The sequence below is a fragment of the Ursus arctos genome, unplaced genomic scaffold (genome assembly GCF_023065955.2).
Source record: "Ursus arctos isolate Adak ecotype North America unplaced genomic scaffold, UrsArc2.0 scaffold_17, whole genome shotgun sequence".
Classification (NCBI taxonomy): domain Eukaryota; kingdom Metazoa; phylum Chordata; class Mammalia; order Carnivora; family Ursidae; genus Ursus; species Ursus arctos.
Window position 1 is genome coordinate 12,687,692 of NW_026622841.1, and position 15,523 is coordinate 12,703,214.

At 41.3% G+C, this 15,523-nt stretch overlaps 1 protein-coding gene across 3 annotated transcripts in view; it reads right to left on the reverse strand.

Moving 5' to 3' along the window:
* SERPINB5 (serpin family B member 5) overlaps positions 1 to 14,911 on the reverse strand; it is a 35,099-nt gene extending 20,188 nt beyond the window's left edge. The window contains exon 1 of one of the 3 annotated variants that reach the window (XM_057313349.1): positions 14,817 to 14,911. In XM_057313349.1, coding sequence (XP_057169332.1) covers positions 14,817 to 14,821 — 5 coding nt within the window. In that variant the 5' untranslated portion in view covers positions 14,822 to 14,911. Of the gene's footprint in view, positions 1 to 1,164; positions 1,291 to 1,364; positions 1,843 to 14,816 lie in introns of those variants that run through there. The other 2 variants (XM_044383070.3, XM_026496446.4) reach the window with 2 other exon arrangements.
* Between the last annotated feature and the right edge of the window lie 612 nt (positions 14,912 to 15,523).

Consider the following 15,523-nt stretch of genomic DNA (forward strand, 5'->3'; position numbering starts at 1 on the left):
GAAGCAGAGGGATTGAAGTAGCAGAATTCAAGGCATTAGGAAGCAAAGAAAAAAACCTGCTGAGTCATATGGAGAATCCTTTCTTCAGGCAGGCTTCCCTCTCTCCACCCATCAAGGAACCCATCAAGCACTTGCACAGACTGGTGGGGACTAAGGTTTGAGACCCACCTGATTCTATTCAAAACCTCGTTGGTGATGTAGGGGTGAAGAAGTTGTTAAAAGCACCCGTGGGGCTGTGAAAAAGTCCACAAGCTGTGAGTTTGAAGACCTAGGTTCTACTTCTACACTTAGAAGCTGTGTGACTGTGGACACCACTTCACCTTTGTGAGCCTCCACTCATCTTCCACAACATAAAGGGCTGAGCCGGAGTGTGGCTAAACCCCTCAGCTCTGCAAATCTGTACCTCATCTGAGTACAAGCCAACAGAACAGCCTGGCCTCTTAAATTGATCTTTAGTATGATACGCTTCCACGAAGCCACAAAAACCACAGTGTCTATGAGGAAGAAACTATGAACCAGCCCATCTGACATGCTGCCCAAGAACACACATGGGAAATACGCAACTTGTTTCAAGTGTCCTGAAACCTAGGAATAGAGAGAAAGAGTACTCCCTGCCTGGAAGAATGTGGGTGCTAGTAAGCGAACACTGATGGGTGCTTAAGAATGCCAAAAAGCAGAACGGTTCCAAAATCAGACTCTCACCCAACCAGGAAGGGGAGCCAGACACTCACATGCCTTCCAAGTCTCTCCAGGTTTCCAGCAGCACGCCCTTTCTGAAGCTAGCATTACAAAATTCATTGTGAATTCCCAGACAGGGCTGAAGAGGTCCTCAGAAAGACCTTCCCCTCCAGAAATCACTGTCACACAGCCCCCCCACCACCACCACCCAAACCTCCTAGCCGTGTTATCGCTTCATATTCGCACCTCGTCCAGCTAAGTGATTTCGCTCCCTACACGGCATTGCCAGTGCCCAAAGGACCGAGAGCTCAGAGTGCTGCCCGCGTGGGGGTGGCAGGCAGCAGCACGACAGCCCACAGCCTGTCCCTGACAATAACCACTATGTCAACTTCCTTCACCACCCCGAAGCAACTCAAATCATTATTTGGTTTTAAGAATCTTCCTGAAAAGGGGGAATCACCAGCCCTGCCACCACGCTTTGCTTACCTGGAGTCACAGTTATCCTGAAAATGCACAGCAAGAGAAAAGGAAAGTGAGGGCCGCGGAAGGACCTTGATGTAGGAACAACCCTCTGCCAGGCAGAGGCAAGGCTTGCTCACCTGAACCGTCACCACGCCCTCGGTGACCACTCCCAGCCTGCACTCCCGCCGCCCGCCCACTCATGCACTCCCAGCTCTTACTCATACCTCTTGGCAGCTGGTCCATGAGCGAAAAAAAATGATTCAGGCTGAAGTTGCTGTTGTCTGCACAGCTTCCAAAGGCCTCCGACATGCTCAGGCAGGAAGGGCTGTTGGCGGATCCTGCCTTGGGCTAAATACATACATTCGTACATACAGAAGGGCAACCCTGGGAGGCCACGGGGGACCGGAAGATGAAATATGATATGAAATAGAAGGAATATGTGATGGTCGTAATGATTCATACTTCTCAAATAGGGTGTGCCACGAAAAGCTCCCAAACCTTTACCATTCCCCGTCTACTGGGATAGGTCATCCTTCTAGAACGCCAAAAGCCCAAGAGGTAGTGCCTGTTAAACAGAGCGGTGATCACAAAGGAAGAGGGTCTGTAAATTAAATAAAATTCTGCTTAGCAAAATACGTAATACCAAACTGATAGGACGAAGTGCTGGATGAAGTTCCCAGGGATTAGGATTCCACAGCTCGGCTCCTGCAGAGGCCGGATTTCCTGCCTGCCTGCAGCTCCTTCATCCGGTGGGACTAACACGCTTCCTAGCAATCTGTTCCCAGGAAAGTACCTGCAACTAGGCCAACTGCTTCTCCGCTGTGCTCACTAAGATTCCCTGGTGTTCGTTTACCATACGCGTTCACGATCAGCTGTTTATTGCGTGGTCTTTTCGATCTGACTACAAGGATCTCAAGGATAAAGACCAAGCCTCGTTCATTCTCGTAACACCAACACTTGGTGCGCACTTGATAGACAGTATGCAGTCAATAAATGCTTGTTGTCTAAGTGAATGAGAGCACCTCGTTTTGCCAAACTAAGATTGACTGATAGCTTCCCTTCCCCGGATGCCTGGTTATTATTAACCAGGATCAGAGTCATAAACTAAATGAGTTGAACTCTGAAGGTAGACTCTCGGGCATCAGCGGAGCAAGTGGAGGTAAGCAGGTCATCAGAGGGTAATGTGGCAGGATGCCTTTCAAAAATTACACTCTCCAGCTCTCGTGGGGAAATGTGGGTTTAGGGGCACAGTCAGACATTGGGAAACTCACTGTGCCTCTCCTTGTTTGAGCCGTCCTAGACAAAGTGCTTAACCCCGCCAGCCTCGGGGTCCTCGTCTGTTAAAACGAAATACGCATACACATGAAGACACAATACATAAGAATCATCCGGCTCATGCTGCGGGCTCCCTGATGGTGGCACTTATTATTTCACCTCTTTGCCTATTCCTCAGGCAGGCACAGGCCCAGGGAATAATCATAATGGCCCAAAGGCTAGTGCAGAAGATTCACACCTAATTCACCGCAGTAGTTTATTGAACAGCTGCTGTGCGCTCGCCACCGTGACCCAAAGATTTTTAAGAGACTTGCACTTAAATCAGAGAGCTTTGTCCCTTCTCCCTTTTGACATCTAAATTCCCTCAGCAACACTCCTCCTGCTCAGTGCTTGTCAAACCTGGACAGAAATGCTTCCGGCAACAGGAATTCGGCAACGCCCAAGGAAGCCCGAACAGAATTCTGACTGTTGGGAATAAATATTTCATTAAAAATACATAGAGGAAAGAGATCCGCCTGTTTGTAGGAAGTACCATGTGCTCTATGATTCCCGAAATGACCTCTAATTTTCTTCTCTTTCATTTGCCACAAAAACCATGTGGTTGACTATGCATTAAAGAGTAGTTTGGTTTTGTTTTTGTTTTTGTTTTTTTTTTTTGAAAGAGAGAAGAAATAGAGCTTAAAGAATGAATTATCCATTCAGTCATCAAACAATTTTATCAGACATAATTTTCTCTAGTTCAACAAAAACAATCATCCGCCCAAATATTTAATAACCTAGGAGACTGTTTTGTGGGTGCTTTTTCTTACCTATAGTCTGAAACACTGCAAACATTATAACTTGATTACTCAGCGTTTTGGCTGAGGGATGGCTTGCCACACCTGGCCACTCCCAGGAACCATTCAAAGGAGCTTTGTTATAGCCTGCTTAGAATATTCTCTCTTTCTCTTTCTCTCTCTCACTCTCGCTCTCACTCTCTCGCTCTGTCTTCTCTTTCAAGAAGATAAATTTCAGCCAAAATTCCTAAGGACTCTCCCCAGATACCTACAAATCATCAAATGTTCTCTTCACTGCTGATAGGTAGGATTCCTTCCAATGCATATGACAGTTCTCCCGTACAACAGAGGAATAATGAGAACCGTGCACATTTCCAACTATTCATAGAAATCACACAGTAAAGCCCTCACCCAATCCCTGAGAACAGTCTCCTCCTTTTCACATGTGGAGAAACTGAAATAGAAAAGTTAAGGCAACTTGACCTTAGAGTTTCTGATCGAACAGAAAAAAAAAAAGTGTTCAAAACCCCAGATTTATAATCCTTTACCCAAACTATGTCCATTTCAAGAATCCAACAGCTTAACACACTCTCATGCTTTCTGACTTTTCCACATCTAGTGTTTGAGAAGCCTAAAATTCTAGAAGAAATTGTATATTAAATGATAACCTGTAATGGGAAATGACTCCTATGAAATTTCTACTAAGATGCAAACTTACAGGGGAAAAAAAAACTAACACTGAAAAAATAATTAAGGGTAAAGCAAGACTCCAGAACTAAGCCACAGATAGTATCAGTGATGCAGGGTATATCCAAGCAGAAAATTCAGTATCGAATCACGTACATTCGGTTTGATGGATATAGAGGAAAAGAAGGTGACAGTGTGGGAAAGAGGATTCAATTCATCTTGGAGTCAATTCTGAGCCACACTCCATGGCTCAGTAAGTATTAATCATCAGCAAGAAACTTAGCTTCTCTGGGCCTCAAGCTCCTGCACCGTAAAAAGGAGAGAGGGGTTGGACCGGTGGTTCTAATGTTCCCTGTAGACACAAAGGCCAGAGAGTGAAACTTGCCTTTACCTAACCAAAAGGAGCTCAATGACTCTAGAAAATGAACAGTATGGAATGCCTTGAATGTGACATAAAAGTGAGATGAAAATTCAATATTCAATATATTAGTTCATTAATGACTGGGTTTTAATTCATTAGGTAATCGGGTTATGTGATCCGGTGACTTCTCATTCAGCTTTTCAAATATTTGTATATATAAGCTATTTTATGTTTCCTTTTCTATGTAATCCTTACAAGACAAAAGGAACAAATATAAGAATCAAAATACAATCTTTTCAAAATGTCCAGCAGAAATAAGAATTTCACTACAGCCTGTAGAAAGGTAAATTAGTCAACCCCGCTGGGAAATAATATCAATGTGGCAATATGTGACCTTCTTAATATTCATCTCCTTTGACCCAATAATATGGCTTTTAGAAATCTTTCTTAAGGAAATAATGACAGATAAAGTCAATGCTGATATACAGAAATATCCACAGTAATATTATTTATAACAGAAAAACTAGAAACCAGCTGAATATCCACCGTAAGGATAATAACTAAATACATGTTTTTGAAGAGTAGTGCCCACAAGATTAAGCTGCATAACAACAGGCTAAGAGATAGATAGATAGATAGATAGATAGATAGATAGATAGATAGATAGATAGATGATAGACAGATATTTAGAGACTCTGGTTCTTGCCGTATATGCCCTTGAGGCTGACAAATGTGTGTGTGTGTATGTGTACTCAGAAGACTTAAAGACAGTGCATCAAATAATTTAACAGCAATCATTTCCAGCTGATGAAATTGAAAGTGACTTTTAGTTTCTTTTTATACTTCCCTGTATCTGCCAAATTTTCTAGAATTATCATCTATTATTTCTTACGATTGAAAGTTATGTTTCTTGACAAGTTACTTTCAAAAAGCTACCTGCCACAACTGGGCGTTTGCATAATACATCTCCAGCAGTAGTCAATGATTACCCACGCCATGCAATAAAGGCTACTCAACTCAAAGCAAAATGGTGTTTTTTAAGAAGTAGAAATTCCAGAGTTTCCTTTGATGAGCTCCAGGACCCGCTCAGCAGCCCAGCAGAAGCTGGTGTCACACCTGCGCCCAGCAACCAGACCCAACCCCTCCCTGGATGAGCCGGGCCAAGGACAGGAGCCCAACGCCGTGGGGCCCAGGAGCACCTCCAGGAGGATCCCTGCCCCAGGAGGGGAGCACAAGCGGGAACAGGCCTGACCCTCTTTCTCCCTCCTCCCACCCCCTCCCCTGCAGCATTAGCTGCCGTGCTGACTCAGTTGCCGGCCTTGCTCTCTGCCTCGCTACATGATGCAACTGAAGCCCGTCAAGGAGAAGCCGACACACAGCTCGAAAAGAAACCTGTCATCACCAAGTCCAAATACCTCCTTTCCAAATGGTGAAACTTAAGCCCACGCTGTCTTGTGTGCCCATTTTTAAAAGTGATGTAAGATTTTTTACTACATGTCTTGTAATAACCTATTTTATATAAGTTCTACTTTGATTCCATTTTATAAATGAAAAAGAAAATACAGAGGGACAGGGCTGTTGAATAAATTCCCCCAGGTCACACGTTAGTAAATGGCGGAACCAGATTCCGGTTTAAAGCCAGGTGGTACCCTTAACGAATCCACTGTGCTCTTGTATGAAGCACCGTCCTCTTGGTTTAGGCTGAACTTCAATGTAGCCATTTCACGTGAACTACGGAATATATTGTGTAAAATACATGAAGCGCTCCTTCCTCTAATGAGCATTGGTTCTGCGATGACAGCACCAACTAAACAAGAGAGTGAATGTAAGAATTTACATGTCTCAGAAACGTGAAGTCAACTGGCTTCACTTGGAAAAGGAAGAAATTTTCAAGGAGGCTTCCAAGGAATCTGGGGGGAGGAGGAGAAATGTATGGATCAACCTACACTATGCATATAAGGCACCCTGCCAGGCTCTTCACATGAGAGCTCTAGTTCTGGGCTCTTCCTCCTGAGGTGGGATTTACAGGGGAAGCTTTCTATCCGGTGTCCTCATTTCCCCCAGACCTTGAGGCCTCTGGGATTTGCTTCCTGGAGCTCCAAATCCTCCCACCGTGAAACTTGAGACCCGCCTTTCTTCCCTGAGCCCCATTCTGTACATGTACCCCTTCATCCACACCCAGATATCATGTGTATTTGAGCTTAGTTCCTCGCTAGACCCCCAAGCCACGTGACAGCAGGACCATATTTTATTTATCTCTACATTCCTACTCCCCCTCCCAGAACTCACACATTGCTTTGCATACTAACATTAAATAAGCATATCTTAACTTTGTAAAAACAACACATGAGCAGAAATCTATAGCAGAAAAGCATTAAATTATCTGTAGCAATGGCTGGTGCGGACAATGACTGTCATGAAAGCAACTGGTGTCCAGTTCCAAGAAAGAGAGTTGCTGTTTTAGTATTTTCAAACATAAAGAATTAAAAATTATAGTAAATAAATCAAAGTTTTCTTTTTCTATCTAATTAGATCAAAATACTTATGCTACTGGTTCTTTGACACCATCCTGCATCAGAGTCTTGGTGTGGGGGATGGGGTGGTATCCGGGGGTGGTGAGGAGGGTGAGAAGAGGGGGACAGGAGAGCAAGTACAGTCAAATTGCATATTCCCAGACCCAAATCTCCAGGCACTGTGATTCAATAGGTCTAGGCCCTGCAATCTGAATTCCTTTCAGTGGTTCAGGACCCGTTGTTCACGGATCACCCCTTCAAAATCACAGGCTTCTGTCAGGTTCCTCGCTGACACAGGCCATCCAATGGTTAGCGGTGAGACTGGCTGCTTCCCAGCTCTGCCATTTATTGACTCTGTGGCCTCTGACAATTACTAAACTCACTTTGCCCCAGTGTCCTCATCTGTAATATGGACTGACTTTAGCAACTCTTCACGTAATGAGGACGAAATGAAAGAACACATATCAAGTGCTTCGAAGAGTGCCTGCCACCAATAAAGGTCCAATGAATGTCAACCATCGTGATTTTCACTCACTAAAACTTGTCATGAGGTTACAAACCTCAGAAAGATTAATGTTACCTAGATAGCAGATATAGAGAAAAAAAAGTGTAGATTATTTTTTTTAAGTGGAAGAAAATTTAAGTCTATAAAGCTTGAGAGGAACTAAGAATCACTGGCTGTACCACAAGCATATGCACAGACATCCACACTCACATGCACATATATCCACAAACATGCACACCCAATTCATATGACGTTTTCCCTTTCTACCTTTAGGGCTGCGTTTTTTATAAATAGCAAAGAGCAACAGCAAAAGAAAAATATGAAAAACAAAAATAAAAGTGGAATTCACTAGTAGTAAGGGAGGAAGATTAAGACTTTGAAGAGGGAGGGCACCTGGGTGGCTCAGTCGGTTAAACATCTGCCTTCGGCTCGGGTCAAGATCCCAGCGTCCTGGGATCAAGCCCTGCATCAGGCTCCTTGCTCGGGGGGGGTCTGCTTCTCCCTCTGCCCCTGCTTGTGCTTTTTCTCTCTGTCTCAAATAAATAAGTAAAATCTTTAAAAAAAAAAAAAAGACTTTGAAGAGGGGAGTATATATATACATACATATATATAATATTTCATATTAAATTTCATATTAAATCATAGATATTTATTATTACTATCCCTATGACAACCTACCATACTTTGCAACTTACAAGTTCTTATTGCACACCCAGCCTTTTCCCCAAAGCAATTTTGTGTGTATTATCTCTTTCAAGTCAGCTACGTATCATAAGTCCAATTTTACAAATGAGAAAAGTGATATTAGAAATTTAAGTAATTACTAGTGAGAGATGGAGTTAAGCTCACACCCAGAACTCAGACTCCAAAGGCTGAGCCCACACAAAAACCACACCACTTCCACTGCTTAAAAACAAACGTTAACAAGTAAGTATGGAGTCCTAACTATAGCTCAAGAATGGAAGAAAATAAATGAATCAAAGATAAATCCCTTGACATTTATTATCAGTTTTGTTTCCAAAAGCAGTTTTGAAGAGGAAGCCCAAAGAATCACCACAAAGCCAAATCACCATCCTGACTCATTTGGTTAGAATCAAGCTCCCTCCCACCCCCCGTGCGAAGTGCCATTCATTGGCAGGAGTCATGGCTGCCCTCCATAATGGGTGTCTCCCACACAGCCCTCTATGAGAGAGCCATGATTCTTGCACACCCTAAGCTGAATTATATTGCCAGCTCCACCACCTGTTAGTATTTTAAAAATGATGTATTCACTCTCCTTGTGTAAAACAATGCGTCCTTCATCTTAGTGTTCCACCTTTCTTCAAGCTTCTAGTATTCCCAGATTCAAAGAGCAACTAGTGTTAGCATACTGTTGGCAGTCATGACTTCACAGAAAGAGATCATTAGCCAGAGAAGGAGGAGCCTAAGGAAAGTGGAGCAAGGCTCTGAGTAGATTTGGAGTAGGACGAGGCTGTGTTAGATGGGCAGGATTCCTCCTCCTTCCTCTTTACCTCTCCAAAAAATTACAAGGATGCCTTTAAACAGCCGAGCAGCCATAACATCAAAGCTAGCTTTAAGTTAGGGAAGGGGAAAAGCTAAGAAAGAATGCAGTTCCTTTAAAAAAAAAAAAAAAAGTCAATAAATAGGTTTACTGGCAGATGAATTGAGAATTAAAAAGACAGAAGAAACAGGAAGTGCAAATTAAACTAAGATTTATCACCTGGGAAGTCTTACATGTAGCATTTGATTCCTGAACTAGAATTCTAGAGTACCTGGAATGTATTAGCAGTTCTTTTCAAGGAGGAGATAAACTTCCAGGTCATCACGAAGCTCACCACTGGGTTTTAGGTTAGGAGGTGTGGTTAGGTGACTAATAAGACAAACCCAATGTCAGAAGGAGGCTTCTGGGTTTTTTCCTTTTGAAAAACTCCTTCTGTTGCCTTGCTTTTCACCTCACTCTCGGACCCCTGGCAGAAATGTTCGTGCTGATGAGGCAAGCTTGCCCAAGGTCTGAGCAATTACAGGCTGTTGGGGCAATCAGCCTGGGTGGAGAACACACATTGTGTATGTTCCAGCTCCAAAGTATTGGGATTATTTTAACTTCACCGTCTCTACAATGAAAAATCTGAGTGCCAACCCTGATGTTGAGAAGACCGATTCCCAAGAATTGCATCATGTCTTGTTGGATCCGGGCTCACGATTACATGTGATCTATCACCAAGAACTATGTTCAAAGTTCCACACAAATACTACCTTTCCTTTACACAAGAAGTAATCAGTCTAGGCGAAACAATTCTAACTTAGAGAAAAACATCATCATCTTCCAAATGCCACGTGTACAATAGTTGAGGGTTGAAGGGTCTGAATCTAGTGGAGAGTTTCTGGTCCTTGTCACACTACAAGGATATTCATAGTGGCAACATGTGGCAAGATATTTATTTTTAGTCATCTGACAAACATTTGCTCATCACCTGCCATACGTCAAGCATTACAGCATCAAATGCTTCCCTGATAATACCCACAGCACAGCAAGTCCTCAAATTTCTGCACCCTACACAATTCATGGTGTCAGAACTGACTCCGTGGTCTCTACTCTCTTTTTCTCTGGCTCTCCCTGTACCTTTTTCCCAGCATGAAATTCTAAATTAAGCCATACACAAATTATATTCTCATCTTTCATGGAGCCCTGTTAGCTTGGGGCAGGTTGCTCTCATATCTTCTTCAAGTCCACTTTTCTTATCTTTAAAATGAGGTTAATAACACCTACCTGTTGGGGAGATGAGAGAAATAATTACCCCTGAAATGCTTTGAAGATGAAAAGGGCCACATTACTCTCAGTGCTCATTGTCGGGCAAAAGACGCCGAATTTTCCATTTGTACTGGCATGTTCTTCAGGAAAACCAAAGATGAGACTGTCATAAAGAGTTTGTACGGATAATTCTTGGCAAATAAGCAAACACAGTCTGTAGTTACATTCTTTCACTGTCTTAAGGAATACACTCACCTAACCAATTTACTGTTTTGAGAACGGATGCAAAAGGGAAAGAACCCAACATTTATTTTGCCTTTTCTATGCAAATCTCAGATAACCAAGCAGCTGATAAAGAGTGTTTGCTTTATAGATGTATTCCAGCTAGTAAATAAAGAAGTGACGGGATTAGAGCTCCACTTTATAACCACGAGTGAGCTGGTACAGGTAGGCCATGATCATCAATGGTTGATACCATCACAAAAGGAGACACAATTGGACATTGTGTATTTCTTTCTTTTTTAAAGATTTTATTTATTCATTTGAGAGAAAGAAAGAGAGTGCAAGTTGGGGGAAGTGGGAGAGGGCAAGCAGACTCCCTGCTGACATTCTTGAAACGTTGGGACAACTGGAAAAATTTGAATGAGATCTGTGCATTAGATAACAGTATTATGTGGATAAGGAAGATGGGATACACACACACACACACACACACACACACACACAATGGAACATTACTCAGCCATCAAAAAGAATGAAATCTTGCCATTTGCAACAATGTGGATGGAACTAAGGAGTATTATGCTAAGTGAAATAAATCAGTCAGAGAAAGACAAAACCTATATGATTTCACTTATATGTGGAATTTAGGAAACAAAACAGATGAACATAAAGAGAGAGAGAAAGAGAGGGAAGCAAACCATAAAAGACTCTAAACAATAGAGAAACTGAGGGTTAATGGAGGGAGGTGGGTGGGGATGGGCTACATGGGTGATGGGTATTAAGAAGGGTGCTTGTCATGATGATCACTGGGTGTTATATGTAAGTGATCAATCAGTAAATTTTACTTCTGAAACCAATATTACACTATATGTTAACTAACTAGAATCTAAATAAAAATTGAGGGGGAAAGATAACAGTAGTATGTCAATGGTTATTCCCTGATTATGATACTTGCACTATGATCTGGAGGAAAATGTCATTATTTTGAGGAAACACACACTGAAACATTTAGAGGTAATAGGGCTACATGTCTGCAATTATTCTCAAGTGGTAGAGGCAGAGAGGGAATAATGAGGCAATCAGGTAAAAGAATAACATTTGGAGAATTTAGGTGAAGAATATAAGGGAATTCCTTGTATCAATACTATACTTGTTCCATAAGTCTGAAGAGTTTTAAAAAATAATCAATTTGAGCAACCTTAGAGTAAGCGGAATTTCAAAACTAAAGCTTTACTTGTGACTTTATTTCACTTATATAGTAACGCAAGTGAATTGGGAACATCAAATATTTTGAACCTGAGATAGATTATTCAACTAAGCAGAACCCCAGAGCCAAGAATTACGGAGTTCCACCTAGGCAGGAAGAAACCAGGGTTGCCCAATGGTCAGGGTTTGAAGAACAAACAGGGTTTCTTTCCTCCAACAAACAAGAGTAGGGTGTGGCAAACTCAGGGGCCAGTCATTTCCATCCAAAGTCTAGCTCTGAGGAAATCAAGCACCCTTCTCTAACTTCCCATACCCCATCCGGGTTTTCACAGAAGCATCAAGACAAAGTTCTGGAACTTGGCTGGAATGGATGAGAGTAACCAAAGCAATGTAATTTGGGGTAGGTCAAAAGTACCCACTCTTTATAGAATGTTTCTGTGTTTCATTTCATTTTCTTATATTTCCAAATGTATTTTAATTAACACACATAGCTTTTATAATTATGGCTCCACAGCACTACTGACAAGAACAGAAACCAATACTTTCGCTTCTCAAAAAGATATTCTAGATAAATTATATAGTCACTAATTATGACTTTGATCAAAATAATACCTAGATGAGTTATGAAAATTAAACATTTATGTAAAACTAGAACACAGACCTGCAGGAATCCTTTATCCATATGAAAATGAGTCTTCTCAGAATTCTCTGAGACAAATACAAATGATTATATACTGGGTTGAACACATAAGAGAAATGAAATCTAGGTCTCAGCTTTTATAATGCTAAGTTAGAATGTTTAACAGTTATGAAAGAGCTTTGGATGTCATAGATCAATGGAGTTGCAAGCATTGTGTAAGGAAAGGAGTAGGGAGCCACCGCGATTACTCACGATTCATGGTATCTCTTTTGATCTAGAACAAGTTTGTTAACACCTAAAATCCCATTTGTGGAAGCTGTGATTTTTTCACCTAAGGTATGTGGTGCTTTTGGATAAACTTACCTATAGCCAAAATATATAGCAATTCATGGTATTAGAAAACATTCAAGTGTGAAAGAAAGCTCTAGAATGGTGAAGAAAAAAAATATATAAAATATATATATATATATTCAAATTTTTGTCATAATAGAGAAGCACTTGAGTTATCTAGTTGCTATGGGCTGAATATTATGCTCCCCTCCAAATTCATATGTTGAAACCTAAGGCCCAATATGATGGTATTAGGAGGTGTAGCCTTTGGGAGGTGCTTATGTCATGAATGTGGAGGTTAGTATTCTTAGGAGATTAGTATTCTTATAAATGGGTTTAGTATTTATAAATGGGATCAGTATTCTTATGAAAAGAGACCCCACAGAGCTCCCTAGCTCCCTCCACCATGTGAGGACATAGTGAAAAGACAGCCATTTGTGAACCAGAAAGCCCTCTCATCAGACACTGAATTTGCAGGCACCTTGATCTTGGACTTCTAGCCTTTAGAACTGGGAGAAGGAAGTTTCTATTGTTTATAAGCCTTAAAGTCTGATGGAATTCCCCTTGCTAGGTTTTGGACTTGCTTGAGACCCATCATCCTTTCTTGTTTCCCATTTCTCCCTTTTGGAATGGGAATACCTATCCCATGCCTGTCCCACCATTATATATAACTTGTCTTGTTTCACAGATACACAGCTGGAATTTTGCCTCAGGATGAGTCATACCTCAAGTCTCACCCGTATTTGATTTAGATGATACTTAGATGAAACTTTGCGTTTTATACTTTAGAGTTGTTTCTAGAATGAGTTAAGATTCTTGGAGCTATGGATGGAATGAATGCATTTTGTACACAAGAACATGAATTTGAGGGGACCGGGGGAATAATGTTATAGACTAAATGTCTATGATGCCCCAAAATTCATATGTTGAAGCCCCAACCTTGAATCTGATGGTATTTGGAGATGGGAGGAAATTAGGGTTAGATTGGTTCATGTGGATGGGTTCCTCACAAGGAAATTAATGGCTTTATAAGGGGAGGAAGAAACAGAGATTGATCTTTCTCTCCATCATATAAGGACACGGCAAGAAGGCGTCTGTCTGCAAGGCAGAAAAAAAAGCTCTCATCAGACGCCGAAACAACCAGTACCTTGATCTTGGACTTCCCAGCCTCCAGAACTGTGAAATACATATTTCTGTTGTTTAAATTACTCAGTCTAGGATATTTTGTTATGGCAGCCCAACCTGACTAATGCAGGTACTAAGACAATTTAATGGGGGGAAGAATAGTCCTTTCAAATAATGAATGGTGCTGGGAGAGCTGGGTATCCACATGCAAAAGAATAAAGTTGGGCCCCTACCTCACACCATATACAAAAAGTTAACTCAAGTTGGCTCATTGACCTAAATATTAGGGCAAATGCTATAAAACTTTTAGAAGAAATCATAGGAGGAAATCTTTGTGTCCTTGGATTAAACAATGGTTTCTTAGATATGACATCAAAGGCACAAGCAGCAAAAGAAAAAAAATAAGTAAACTGGACTTCATCACAATTAAAATTTCTGTGCTGCAAAGGACACCACCAAGAAAATGAAAAGACAAAAAAAAAAAAAAAAAAAATTACTCCCCAGAACGGGAGTACACATTTGCAAATCAGGTAAGGGATTTGAAACCAGAATATATAAAGAATTTCTATCTCTCAATAAAAAGACAAACAACCAAATTTTTAAAAAGTCGGCTAAGGATTTGAATAGATATTTCTCTCCAAAAAAAAAAGGTATACTAATGGTCAATAAGTACATGAAAAGATGCTCAATCTCATTAACGATTAGGAAAATGCAAATAAAAACCATGAGATACTACTTCACACCCACTACAATAGCTATAATTAAAAAGACAGAAAATAAATATTAAAGATGTAGTGAAATTGGAAAGCTCAGAATTTCTGGTTAGAATGTAAAGGGTGCAGCTGCTTTGGAAAAGCAATCTGGCAGTTGCTCAAAATACTACACACATGACCCAGCAATTTCACCCTTTGGTACATACCCTCCAAAATGAAAACATAGGTGCACAAAAACTAGAACATAAATGTCCATAGCAGCATTACTCACAACAGCCAAAATAAAAACAACCCAAATATACACCAGCTGATGAATGGATGAATAAAATATGGTCGATTCATACAATGGATTATCATTCAGCCCTAAAAAGAAAGGAAGTGCTGACCCATGCTACAGCGTGGACAAAGCTTGAAAACATTACGCTGAGTGAAATAAGTCAATCACAAAGGACCATATATTGTATGATTCTGTCCATATGAGATGCCTAGAATAAGCAAATCTATAGAAGCAGAAAGAAGAGAGGTGCCTGGGTGGCTCAGTGGGTTGAACGTCTGACTCATGATTTCAGCTCACCTCATGATCTCAGGGTCGCGGGATCCACCCCTGCATGGGGCTCCATGCTCAGCAAAGTCTGCTTGAGATTCTCTCCCTCTATCGCTCTGCTCCTCCCCTGCTCTCTCACTCTCTCTAAAATAATTAAATAAATCTTAAAAAAAAAAAAAAAAAAAAAAAAAAGGAAGAAGCAGCAGAAAGTAGATTAGTGGTTGCCTAGGACTAGGAGAGGGGAAGTTGGAGTGAACCGGGGAGTAACCATGAATGCGTGCCGGGTGTTTTTAGTGTTAATAAAAATGTCTAAAATTAGGTAGTGGTGATGGTTGCACAACTCTGTGAATAGGCTAAAAAAAAAAAAACTAACTAAATTGTGCCCTGTAAAAGAGTCAATTTTAATGTGAATTATATCTCAGTAAAGCAGTTATTTAAAAAAGAATTCCATGAAGTCAGAGTAACCCGTAAAGGCTAGAGCAAACCAGCTACTCCTTGAAAGAATCAGTGGCTGTTTTAGAGGCTCGGAAACGTAAGAAACCAGACAAGACAAACCAGAGACTGTGACTGGAAGACAGAGTGGGCAGAGCGAGTGGGGCGGGGGGGGGGGGGGGGGGTAGCCCTCCAGCCCTTGCTTTGAAGGTGTTCCTGCAGACCACCTAGAGGAGGAACGAGAAATTCACACGGCGCACAGATATGCCCGCGAGTGGCTTGTTTTGCATCATACAAAAGCAACA